Genomic DNA, 12,594 nt, shown 5'->3' with positions numbered 1-12,594 from the left:
GACTTTGATGTTCTTTCTTAGGAAGTTTACACCCGCAGATAGGAGGGATGGAAGTGATGATACAGTGGTTAGCCAGGGAAATGGAGTCCCCTGTGGCCTGTGGGTTAGAGTGTAGCGCTCAGCCAGTCATGTCTCTGTTCTCTATGGATCCAGGCAGGGGGTGGTGGGTGGGATTCAGGGCCGAGTGAAGGTGGGTCCCATAGCGCCAGCCCTGGGAGAGGCAGGTCCAGTTCTCCTCTGGTTTCCTAACTCTGTGAAGATGCAGATGGTGTCCTACAGAAGCACATTCCCATTCCTCCCAGCCAGACACTGGGACTCCCTCCCTCCTGCTCTTTCTCCCGCTCTCACCTCCCCGCTAACAACTGGGAGCAGAGCAGCCAGAATGTCTAGCAAGTTCTGAGGGAGGCTCAGCAGGGCCACGGATGGACAGTCTGGGGAGTCCAGGCTCAAGAGGAGGAGCTGGATGTCCTCTGGACCCCTTCTGACCTGACTTTCAAACCCAAGCCTTGAACTTGGAAACCAGTGGAATATGCACAGCGCCAAGCTGAGAGCTGAGCTGTTGTACGTATGGATATTCTCTCCCTTGTTCGTACAATTTACTGGGGCAAATGTGAGGCCAAAATTCAGTCCTAGGTTGATAGGACCCTTGGTCTCTCAAAGAGTCACAAGCAGTTATGAGGGAGTTTCCAAATGAAGGGAGAGGCAGTAATGGGCAGAGAGGTGGTCCTGGCAGCGTCTGGAACAGGCAGGGAGAAGTGGCGAGGGAGGAGAGGTTCTGGAAGGCTTGGGGGAGAGATGAAAAAGAGCCCCCAGGAGGCTTCCACCCTGATGCCTGAGGAATCCCGGCTGCCTCCACAGCTCAGACTTGAGTCCCCACCAAATCCTACTAACGACAATGGCTACCGTGTGCGCCAGGCTCACGTAATTTTCACAGCAATGGAATAAGGTCGGCACCGTGAGCCCAACTGTACAGATGAGGAAACTGAGACACAGAGAGGTCCAAAACGTTTCCTAAAGTCACATGGTAAGTGGTGGAACCGGAGTTCAAAGTGAAGTCTAACACAAAAATCCACCCTCTGACCACCAGGACTAGATCGCTGGGATGTTAGGTCACAGGGAAAGAGGAGGCTTTGTGACCCAGCAGCTCTTCCTTCCCTAATTCCTGTGGTGCTCAGCCCAACACCAGCTGTGGCTGGGAGACGAGGGGCTGGACAGTGCTGTGTGCTGGGCACCCACCCTGAGACACCCAGAGGCCTCCTCCGACTTTAGAGCGGGGACCTTGACCCGAATTACAGGTAGGACCCCAGGGGCCTGGACAGTGAGGGTGGAGTGGAGGCAGGTTACTCCCCAGGGCTCCGCATCATTGACTGAGCTCCTTCCGCCTCAGCGACAGCCGTGGCTACCCTGCAATCCCCTTTCCCAACAAATGACACATCCTTCCTGGATGAGAGCTCCGACTGAGGCAAGGAAAGGGATGGGAGTGTCGGGGTGGACATGGCAGAGGGAAGCAGGAAGGGAGAGGAAGCTGGTAGATCTCAGTGTTGAAAAAGGACATTGTGGGCGATGAGAAGGGTCTTTCACTCTTAAATCCATGCCCAGCTGCCCCTCCCCCAGGTAAAGAACGGAGGACCCTGTGGGATTTCTATGTCCAACTCCTCCTTTATTTTGACATTCACTTAGTGTGACTCCAAGTTATCAAAGATGCAGGGCAAGAAATCTGTAGCAGGAGCAGTGAAGTGGGGGTGGAGTGAAAAGGCGGAGAGAGCAGGGTGTCCCCTGCCTCTCCTCTTCCTGTTTAGGGCGCAGTTTGAAAAGTGTCCACATAGTGTCCCAGAGCACAGACTCGGCAGCTAAAAAGTACAGTGTGGTTGAGTGGGGTGAGCTTCCTTTTCCTCAGGCAAGGCCCTTGTGGCTGCAGGGAGGCGGGCAGGCAACCTTGAGCCTGTGCCCTGAGCAACGTGCAGCTGTGTGGCGAGGGGCGCGGCCACCATCTCTCCAATGCCCCAAGCTCAGATTTTGATATGTGGGTTGATTTAGGCTGGGAAAGCTCTAGGAGGAGACGGGATTGCACGAGATGCTTTTCACTCAGGGACCCCAACAGATCAGGGCCAAGAAGCAGGTGAGAGTTGACTGGGTCTTGATTTCTCCCAAGGCGGGTGGTACTGGAACTTCTGGGTGAGGAGGGGCAGCCCCTGCTGTGGTTGTGTGACCGTGGAATCCCAGGGCGGCAAGCAAGGCACTGGGGCTGGTCGTCAGGAAGCGGCGAGGATGCCCAGGCCCAGCAGCTAGTGTCAAGGGGGTGTGCTTAGCCCAGTAAGGGCTGGCAGTGGGATGGGCATGAAAAGCTGTCATCCTCAGCTGGTCCCTCCCGGCTCTGAAACAGAGCTCATTACCCCACCTAGAGCTGTCTCCTGGTAGCAGAGAAATGTCATCATTTGAGGTCACTCAGTAGGACAGTCAAACATGTCTGCTTTCCACTGACGATTAAAATGGTTTTGCCTGCGAACCCTGTGTTTTACTGTGGTCTTTCATGCATTAACACACATCCCTGCACACAGGATCAGGCAGTTGGCAAGTGCATCCAGCGCCTGCCAGGACTGCGGCAAGAAAGAGTGGTCTGGCTGACAGAACTTTTCAGGGAGTGCTGGCTTCATGGAGCATTAAAGGGTCCTCAGAGTCCACCTGCGCAAGTCTCATTTCCCTGGAGAAAATGGAATCTCAGAGGAGATAACAGACTGGTCCTAGAGCTCCTCTGATTCTCAACCCTGTGATCCTCGATTACAGGTTGAGATGCAAGGTGACAAGTGCCCAGAGTGATGCAAAAGGTGCGGTGAATTCTCTTCCCCTTCCCCAGCTTCACCCTCCCTGTCGCAAATGCAAAAATCAAGATTTCAGCAGAGGGGCCAGCTCCCTCCCTGCCCCACGCTCTGCAGCATTCGGTGACACAAGAGAGTCTGGGGGTTCCTAATGCCCTTAGGAGGTGGGGGGACAGCCACCCCTCACTGCAGAGGCAACTGGGAAACTCATCAGATGCATTCACTCAAGCAGCGTAAGGCCACAGCTGAGTTACAACTGGGAGTTGGACTGGGGCTAGAGTGACACAGCAATGAACATGCCCCTGTCCTGTGACTGGGGGGTGGGTCAGCGGAGGGAGGGCAGCCAGCATGGAACCTGATTGCTAAGTCAAATCCCTCCCATCCTCAGAGCGAGGGCTGCCATCCGTGGTGAAACGAAGGGGTCCTGCTCTGTGGCCTCGTGGCTGGATGCCTAGGGAGAACACCAGGTCTCTGGAGGGGCTTCCGTGGCTTCCACGCGGCAGCATTATCCCAGGGGAGACTCCGCAGGCTCTTCCTGTACCAGCCAGCTGGCTGCCGTGGGGATTGGCCGCCACCTTGGTCACCTTTCGCTCCTGCTGTCTGGAGTCAGATTTTTCTTTCTAGTTGGTACATCAGAGACCCTTCCGCTCTGCAGCTCCTACAGGTGGCAAAGTCCTGGTGTGCACTGTTGGTGACAGGCCCATGTGCACACACCTGGGAATGCACACGTCCTCGCAGGGCTGCATCCACGCACAGTGCTCAGTGTGGCGGACCAGGGCCCCGAGACCATCAGCAGGCTTTCCTTTGCTAAGCTACTCAAACTCTAGTAACAAAACTTGCAAAAGGTTCTCCAGCCAGGGCAGCTGGTTCCCGAGGCAGAGAAAGAGGATTTGTGGGGAGACAAGGCTAGACATCCATTTTGGGTGCATTCCTCACAAATAACCTTATGCCACAGCCTTTAAAGTCCAGTCAACGTGTTCTGTGAAGACAGAGGCAGATGCAGATGTGATGTGTTCAGGAAGCAATATCCGTGTTGGAACAGCTACAGGGAATGCAGTCTCTAGAACAGGCGAAGTACAAAACTAGATTGTGAACTAGCTCTTGGATTCATTTCAGCAAGCAGGTCCTGAAGAGTCCCTTTAATCCCTTCCTCTCCCTTCTCGAGTTCTGCCAATGCCTCAGCTCTGGCCTCTCCCTTTGCCCTACATACCCCCTTTCTCCTTCTGTCCCCCAAGGACTCCGGAGGCCCCCAGAGCCTTTGCTCAGCTTTCCTCTGGTCTGGCAAAGCCAGGGGACTGAGGAAGTGAGACGGTGGTGGCAGTGCTGGCACTGGCCACAGGACAGTCCCAACAGAGAAACTGTCTAAGCTGCCAACACGACCTGTCAGGCCGCCACCTGTGGACCGCGGGGCCAGGCCCTGCCCTGGTTCTTAATGCCCTCAATAGCCTGAATCCGGGTGGGCCCTCCACTGTGGGAAAAGGAAAGCCAGGAAAACTGAGACCGTCCTTGTGGGCCGTGCTGGGGGGTGTCGTCCGCTGTCCCCATTGCTCCTGCTGGGGCAGCAGCGCTGGTGCATGGCGGGGGTGGAAGGGGTTACACGTCTGTACTAATAGCCCTTGGATTGGTGAAGGCCTCACGGCCAGAGCCTGGCCACGTCACCGGGTAACTCTGGGGCGCTGCCAGTTGGAGGGATGGGGGTCCCCCCTCCTTGTAGTATGTGGGAGCAAAGGAGAGCCTCTCGCCTCCGCCCCCGTTGGGCAGCATGTCAGCCGTCCGTATGTAAAAGGGAGAGCTGTATAGGGAGCAGGCGGTGCAGTGGCTGGCCGCCACCCCGCACGGCTGGCCGCAGGGCTCTCTGGTGGGAGGCGCCAGGCCGCCTCGGCCGTCCAGGGCCTGGGAGCTGCAGGCATTGCAGGTGGGGCCTCTGCGGTGCGCGGGCAGGTCGTGATCCTCCTCCTCCTCCTCGCGTGCATCCTCGGCTCTGCTCCTCTTGCAGCAGTAATACTGAGGGGAGAGTGGGGAGGGCTGCCTGAGGGCTGAATGCCCCCCTCTGGCTGCGCACAGGTGCCCACGGCCCTGCTCCGCTGAGGACCCCGCGCCAGGGGCTTGGTTGGCCCCGGAGAGAAAACTCAACACCAGAGGCCCACGGTCCACAGCGATGTCCTCCCGGCCCTGCAAGACCAGTTCCTTCCCTCTTCCTCCCGCTACTTCCTAGTGCATTGACTTCAGGTGGAGGCTGAGAGAGCGGGGAGGCAGAGAGGGAGGGACATACAGATCCTACTAAGCACAGGCTGGGGTGCGGAGAGCTGCTTTCAGAGTCTCCCCACATGGTGCCCTTCCCAGCACTCCAGAAATCTCAGACGCGCGGGAGACACAACACAGTGACCCGGTATTTTCCCAGCTCACTCTCTTGGGTGCCCGAAGTGTGCAGGGCGTGAGGGGAACACAGCTCCCTTCTGACAGCCCCCCAACTCCCAGCCCCCTTGACTTACGCCTCCCACATTCCACGGCTTTGGGCCTCGTCCCGCCCGCAGTGGGCCTCCAGGTTCTGCCCCCATGTTGGGGACGTGGTTTGCTGCTGGCCTCTGGCCACAGGCCCAGGGGACTGACCTGGAGCCTACAGTAGCACAGGACGGCGATGATGCAGAGGAGAATGACCGTAGCTAGGATTCCGCCAGTGATCACAACCGTTCCCGCTGTCATCCGCCCGACGCCCCATCAAACTCTGCAAAGACGTGTGCGGAGAGGTGAGGGGCAGCTGCCCTCCTGGGCATGGGGCCGGGAGCCCTCCTGCAACTTTCTCAGCTGAAGGCGTGGGGGACCCGAGAGCAGGGAGGGCCCTGGGCACTGGAACACCAGGGGCTTCCTGAAGACAGAGGGTAGCTGTGGCCTGGGCCAGCCTAACCTGGGGGGCTTATAGCTGCGGAAGGGAAGAGAGGCGGCACAGAGCTAACTGAAGGTGTGATTCTGCTCCCTGTTTCCATCCAGTTTCAAAGGTTCTTGCTGTCTTTCTGCTTTAATTCTCTTCTCCCTCTCCTCTCCCCTCTCCCCTCTGTTCACATCAGGCTTAACCCTCACCCCTTCCCCTACCCCACGGGGCCGAGACACAGAGAATAATAACTTCTGTTCACTGAGGCCTTAGTCTGTGTGAGGCACTGTGTCAGTAAGCACTCCCCTGGTTATCTCAGTTAACCCTCAAAATAACCTTCTGAAAAAAAATAACCTTTTGAGATAGTTCTTGATTATCCTTATTTCACTCACGATGAACTGGGGCTTTGACTGATGTGGCTGGGAGTCCACCCAGCCTGGTTCACCCCGGTGGCCATGCTCTTAACCACTGCCCTCTGGGGCACAAGAGATGACGGTCCCTGAGCCCTTGACCCAGGTGGAGGGGACAGGGTCTGAACCTCAGAAGTTCCACCCTGGCTCTAACTCATTTGAGGGGCGTATCTCCTCTCTTTCCAATTCTTGGGGAAAACAAGGGCAAGGCGAGCTCAGAGGGAGCCGGCAGGCACATTCTGGCCCCTGTAAGGTTGGGGCGAGGCTGGCCAGACGGATCCTGCTAATGGGGGCTAACAGGTGGAGGCGCGCTCCGGGCATGAGGCTGTCTGAGGGCCGAATCCCCTTTCAGGCCACTGAACGGGGATTCCCGACCCCCAAGGCACACGGGGACCAAGGTGGGCTGTGTCAACGGAGCAGGAACGTGTGAGGAGACTTGGCATCTTGAGGACAGAATGACCGTAAGCACTTACGTTCATAAAGGGAACGGTGACCTGCAAGACAATGAAAGGGACGGAGATGTTGTTAGAAGAGTGTTAGCCTGAAAAAGGCCCCAAGGGTTAGATTAATCCCTGAGCTCCACCTCACCTCACCCTGCTCTCTCACCATGGGCTCTATCATCAACAGGCCTAGAGGTCCCAAATCTGCAGCTGAGGCTGTGTCTCCAACTGCTTAGTGGACAGACTTGTCCCTCAGATGCCCACACTGGCACCTCGAACCCAATCATGACAGGCTGTCATCGCCCTCTCTCCAAGTGGGCTCCCCGTCTCCAACCCCTCTGTTAGTGGTTCCACCAGGGCTGCCACAAAGGGTTTTGCAGGCTGTTGGTTACTCGAAGGGTAAGTGAGGGCTGGAACGCCAGCTGCTCAGGAAGCCGGGCGCCCTGCTGTGCTCACCTGGGGAAGGGGCACCTGTCTTCACCCAGACACCATCTGCTCCTCACCATTGTGCTCCTGGAGCCCTGTGTGCACCTGGCTCTGCTTCTAAATCACTCAAAGTGCTCACAGGGCGGTCTGTGGACCACAGCCTGGCAGCACCTGGAAGCTGGTTAGAAATGTAGCATCTCAGGCCCCACCACAGGCCTAATGAGTCAGAACCTGCGTTTTAACAAGGTCCCGGGTGATTATTTGCATATTAGAGTTTGACAAAGCTGTGGCGTGTTCCCCTAGATGCCCAGACTTTCAAATCCTCAAATTCTTCTTTGGTTTCTTCCAGTCTTTTCTGTTCTTCACACCAATTATGACTCTGCACCGCATACCTGCACTGGTGCAAAGGTTTCCTAACAGATCTCGCTGGTTTTGTCTCTGAGCACCCTTCACATCACCCACAGTTAGCCCTTCGTCATGCCCCTGCACCCCTCTTCCTCTGGAGACTTTGTGGCACCACACTGCCTGCAGGACACATTTATCTGGGCGCAGACTTTTAGACTGAGCTTCAGAGGCTTTGCCCTCTCCCACTTCCCTGCATGCTCACCACCAATTATCTTTTCTTCCTCAGCGCCCACTGTCCCCCCTGCATGAATCCTCTGCCCATCAGGTAGTCTCAGTTCTTAAGAAGTTTATAGCCAAGTGATGAAAAGACACTTAATATGCCTTATGAACCAGAGATGCACAGACCAGGGGCTGTGGGAACACAGCGGAGGGGGCAGCTAACCACTTGCGGAAAAGTTCCATGGAACATGTTATATTTGAGCTGACTCCTAAAGGCTGAATGGGGGCTCGTCCAGTAGACCAGGTGGAGAGGACGGAATGCACGGTCCAGGAGTGTGAAAGGACACAGAGGCTCCGGGAACTGTAAGGCATGTGGGAAGGCTGGGGGTAGGAATGAAGCTGGGGAGGCTGTAAGGCAGGCAAGGAATTAGGATTTAACTCTCTTGAAGACAGTGGGGGTTCCTGAAGGGTTTCAGCAGGGGAGAGCATGCTCTCACTGTCTCCATCTATTTAAATTCTGCCCATCCTTCAAGGCTCTGAGAGGCCTTCCCTGACTACCTCATGGTGATGCACTCTCTCCGGCTGGAATTCTGCTGTAACGCCTTCCCAGGTGCCACTTTTCAAATCCTGTCTTGGTATGATGCTTGTCAACTTTCATGTGGGAACATCTTGACTCCTGTGCTAAATTATGAGTCCTCTGGGATCAGGAGTTGCATCTTATACTGTAGCCTATCCTCCTGCCTGGCACACAGCGGGTACTTAAAAGTTTGGTAATCATCTCACCATACAGCGTTTCTTTCACAGGCCTGGCAGTAATGACTAGGATCTGCCACCAGAGGGCAGCAAGTTGTATCTCTCCGCTCACATCTGATATGCAGACCAGAGCATCCTTGTTCAAGACCAATTTGACTTTGCCCAAATGCACGGTGAGCCACGCTTCAGGGTTCACTGGGGTATTTGCTGGGGGCGGGCAGGTGAACCTCAGCCTTGGGAGGACTTACACACCATCACAGCCACACCACTCCACCCTCCCCTGCTTCCCCTGCATGCTCACCCCTGAGGGCTGCTCGGGACAGAGAGGCCTATGACCTGAAGTTGGAGGAGGCAGCAGTGGTCCACTCTACTGAAAGTCTTGGCATAGTCCCCTGGGATGTGTCCAGGCTGTTTTAGAGAACGGGGAATTATGAAGCCATACAAGAACAGTGCCCTCCCTTCTTTGCCTTCCATGCCTGGCCTCCCTCTTTCAGTACCGTGAAGACTGCACAGCAGAAGTGGTCTGGAAATGGGGAGCACTGCAGTGCAGGCAGAGCCACAGGGCTGAAGGCCCATTCAGGGCCCAACTGTGCTGCTTAGCGGACATCCCATCTCGGAAACTGACCTTCTTTCTCATGGTAAAAGAGAGATTACCAAAAAACTCAGGAAAAAGATTCATGTATGTGAGGGCCCCTTGTAACCTCTAAGATATCCTTCAAACATGGCTATTTGTGGGGAGAAGGAAGGCCCAGACATTCTGTGATCACTTAAGTCTGGCCTGACAGTCATAAACCAAGAAGGCACATGTGAAGTGCATGTGGTCACCTAGCCAGGTCCCAGCCAGCTTCCCAGAGGGCCCAGCCCTGGTGGTGCAACTTAGCATTTAAATTCCCACACCCAGTGGCTCTCTATGATTTCAGGGGTGCTTATTTTCTCTTTGCAACTAGATGCCAATGATCACAGTAACTCCCTGAATCTAAACAGCATTCACTGTACAGTTTACAACGTGTTTCCATTTCTGTCGCCATTTATGATGGGCAGGTTCTAAGATGGCCCCAAATGAGCCTCTCCCCTGGCAGTCATGCCTTGTGTACTCCCCTCCCCTTGAGGATGGGTGCCACCTGTGACCTGCCTCTAATAACAGAACACAGCCAAGGGGACGGGATGTCACTCTGTGAGTAGATTCTCAAAGATTCTGACTTCCCTCTTGTGAGCCAGCTCTCGCCCTGGCTGGTTTTGATGCAGCAAGTTGAATTCTGGTGAGGCCCATGTTGTAGCAAGGAACTGAGGATGGCCTCTGGCCCTCAGTCCAATGGACAGCAGGGTGTTAAAGCTATCAATCCAATGGCCCAAAAGGAACCGAACGACCGCTTAAGTGAGAGTGGAAGTGAATCCCTCCCCAGTTGAGCTTTCAGATTAAACTGTAATCCCAGTGGACACCTTGAATGCAGCCTCATGACCAACCCTGAAACGGTGAACCAGCTGGCGATGCTTGGATTCCTAACTCACAGAAACTGTGAGATAATTGATGTGTGCTCTTGCAGGCTGCTAAATTGTGGTAGTTTGTTATACAGCGAAAGATAACTAACACACCTCCTTTGAACCATACAAAAACTCCACTCACAGGAGGGAAGGCCAGACCTTTATACGATTTGCCTAAAGTCATACAATAGCAAGTGTCTGAGTCAGGACCCAAGGGCCAGTGCTGTGGAGTTTCTGTCACACCAGTTACCTGATTAATTTCCTGAGGCCTTGAGAACAAGGTCCCTACATTCCCTCACAGGGCCTAGGAGCTCTGGACAGAATGGATTCAGTAGCGACTAACTCAGGGGCTGAGGACAGCCAACAAGGACAATCCTGTTGCCAACTGCAGACCCCCGGGGCCCGCCCTCTGTGACCAGGACTTTCTGGAGCTCCCTCTCCACCAACACCTCTCTCTACCCAGCATCCGGGCACCTTCTCCTGTGCCTCACACTTACGTGAAACAGCTGGAGCAGCGACGGCCCAGTCACGCAGGCTGTGCCTGAGCAGACAGCAGCTGGGGGCACGTCATGGCCAAGGGTGTCAGTCCCTGACAGAGAAGAGAGGGGAAGGTCAGTGAGAGCTGGAAAGGGAGGCTGAGAGGACAGACGGGCACACGCTGGCACCTGGTTGTGACCCCAAGACTCTGGAGTGGACAGCCCCAAGGGGGCTTGTTTCCTGACCTCCACGGCTGCCTTGGTCTGAGGTCCCTGAGCCTAAGAACCTGAGGTCAGGCCTCTAAGGCCACATCGTATCCCGTCCTTGTTTCCCTCCCTCAGTGTCGCTGTCCGGAACCCTTGCCCAATGCACCATCAGGACAAGAGCCTCTCCCTGCTCTGGGAAGCAAGGCTCAATGGGGGAAGGGAGTCCAGCTGCCTCTTTCATACTCCACTGGAGAATGCTGACCTGTTCCCTGGCGGACGTGTCCTTGTTGGCTGCATGGCCGATCCCCCTCTCTGTGGCCCCACACACCTCTTTCCCATCTCCTTCCCCATTCTTTCCTGGGCCTGTCCGTATTCCCAGTGCCCAGAGCTGATCACTCCTTTCTCTTACTCCAATATCCCGACTTCCTCAGGCCAACCCACCAACCAGACAGTTGGATGGGTAAGTTCACGCCGATGTGCTGATGGAGGAGGGGGAGGTGAGACCCTATTGAGGAACCCAGTGTAGACTAATTACTAGGGGGGTCCCTTAAAGCCAAAATTCTTTACCCACTCAACATGGAGTGTCTAGGCCTTACACTGGGAAAGGGGTGAGGGTGGGGTGGAGGGGGGAAGGACACCGCCTGGTGGTGACGCTGGGCCCCTGCTCACTGTCCTGAGAAGGACGTGTCCCACTGGGTGTATTTGTACTGGGGAGGGAACTCAACCATTAACGGGATGCACTGAGCCACCTTCCACAAGGACAGGGCCAACCACTTCCAGGTTCTCTGCCTCAGCCAGAAGCTGGAGGTCAAAGGACAGACATTTTCATGCCTCAAGGACTGGCACCACAACTACTGAGCCTGTGCTCTACAGCCCGCGAGCCACAACTACTGAGCCCACGAGCCACAACTACTGAGCCCATGAGCCACAACTACTGAAGCCTGTGTGACTAGAGCCCGTGCTCTGCAACAAAGAAGCCACCGCAATGAGAAGCCCACACACTGCAACGAAGAGTAGCCCCCGCTCGCCGCAACTAGAGAAAGCCCACATGCAGCAACGAAGACCCAATGCAGCCAAAAATAAATAAAATTTTTAAAAAGCAATGGGGCTGGCACAAGTTTTAATCTAGGGGCAGGGGCAGATTTCTCTCACTAAATACATTTTAAAGTAAAGGGATACTTGGATCATACATCATGATCAAGTGCGATTTATCCCAGGGATGCAAGGATTCTTCAATATATGTAAATCAATCAATGTGATACACCACATTAACAAATTGAAGAATAAAAACCATATGATCATCTCAATAGATTCAGAAAAAGCTTTCGACAAAATTCAACACCCATTTATGATAAAAACTCTCCAGAAAGTGGGCATAGAGGGAACATATCTCAACATAATAAAGGCCATATATGATGAACCCACAGCAAACATCATTCTCAATGGTGAAAAACTGAAAGCATTTCCTCTAAGATCAGGAACAAGACAAGGATGTCCACCCTCGCCACTTTTATTCAACATAGTTTTGGAAGCCCTAGCCATGGCAATCAGAGAAGAAAAAGAAATAAAAGGAATCCTAATTGGAAAAGAAGAAGTAAAACTGTCACTGATTGCAAATGACATGATACTATACATAGAAAATTCTAAAAATGCTAGCAGAAAACTACTAGAGCTCATCAATAAATTCGGTAAAGTTGCAGGATACAAAATTAATACACAGATATCTCTCACATTCCTATACACTAACAACAAAAGATCAGAAAGAGAAATTAAGGAAACAATCCCATTTACCATTGCCTCAAAAAGAATAAAATACCTAGGAATAAACCTACCAAAGGAGACAAAAGACCTGTACTCAGAAAACTGTAGGATACTGATGAAAGAAATAAAAGATGACAAAAACACATGGAGAGATATACCATGTCCTTGGATTGGAAGAACCAATATTGTGAAAATGACTATACTACCCAAAGCAATCTACAGATTGAATGCAATCCCTATCAAATTACCAATAGCATTTTTCACAGAATTAGAACAAAAAATTTTACAATTTGTATGGAAACATGAAAGACCCCAAACAGCCAAAGCAATCTTGAGGAAGAAAAATGGAGCTGGAGGAATCAGGCGCCCTGACTTCAGACTATACTACAA

The 12,594-nt window shown here is 53.7% G+C and overlaps 1 protein-coding gene across 1 annotated transcript; it reads right to left on the bottom strand.

The window, feature by feature from the left end:
- Positions 1-1,658: 1,658 nt before the first annotated feature.
- FAM163A (family with sequence similarity 163 member A) lies at positions 1,659-10,322 on the bottom strand. Its single transcript, XM_032642143.1, has 4 exons — positions 10,258-10,322; positions 6,569-6,589; positions 5,427-5,541; positions 1,659-4,820 (listed from the first exon to the last, which is right to left on the bottom strand). Exons 3-4 carry the CDS (start codon positions 5,517-5,519, stop codon positions 4,410-4,412), a joined length of 504 nt encoding a protein of 167 aa, XP_032498034.1. The 5' UTR covers positions 5,520-5,541; positions 6,569-6,589; positions 10,258-10,322; the 3' UTR covers positions 1,659-4,409.
- Positions 10,323-12,594: the final 2,272 nt, after the last annotated feature.

The sequence above is a fragment of the Phocoena sinus genome, chromosome 1 (genome assembly GCF_008692025.1).
Source record: "Phocoena sinus isolate mPhoSin1 chromosome 1, mPhoSin1.pri, whole genome shotgun sequence".
Lineage (NCBI taxonomy): Eukaryota > Metazoa > Chordata > Mammalia > Artiodactyla > Phocoenidae > Phocoena > Phocoena sinus.
Note: the sequence above shows the minus strand (reverse complement) of the source record. Positions and strands in the feature narration are given on the sequence as shown.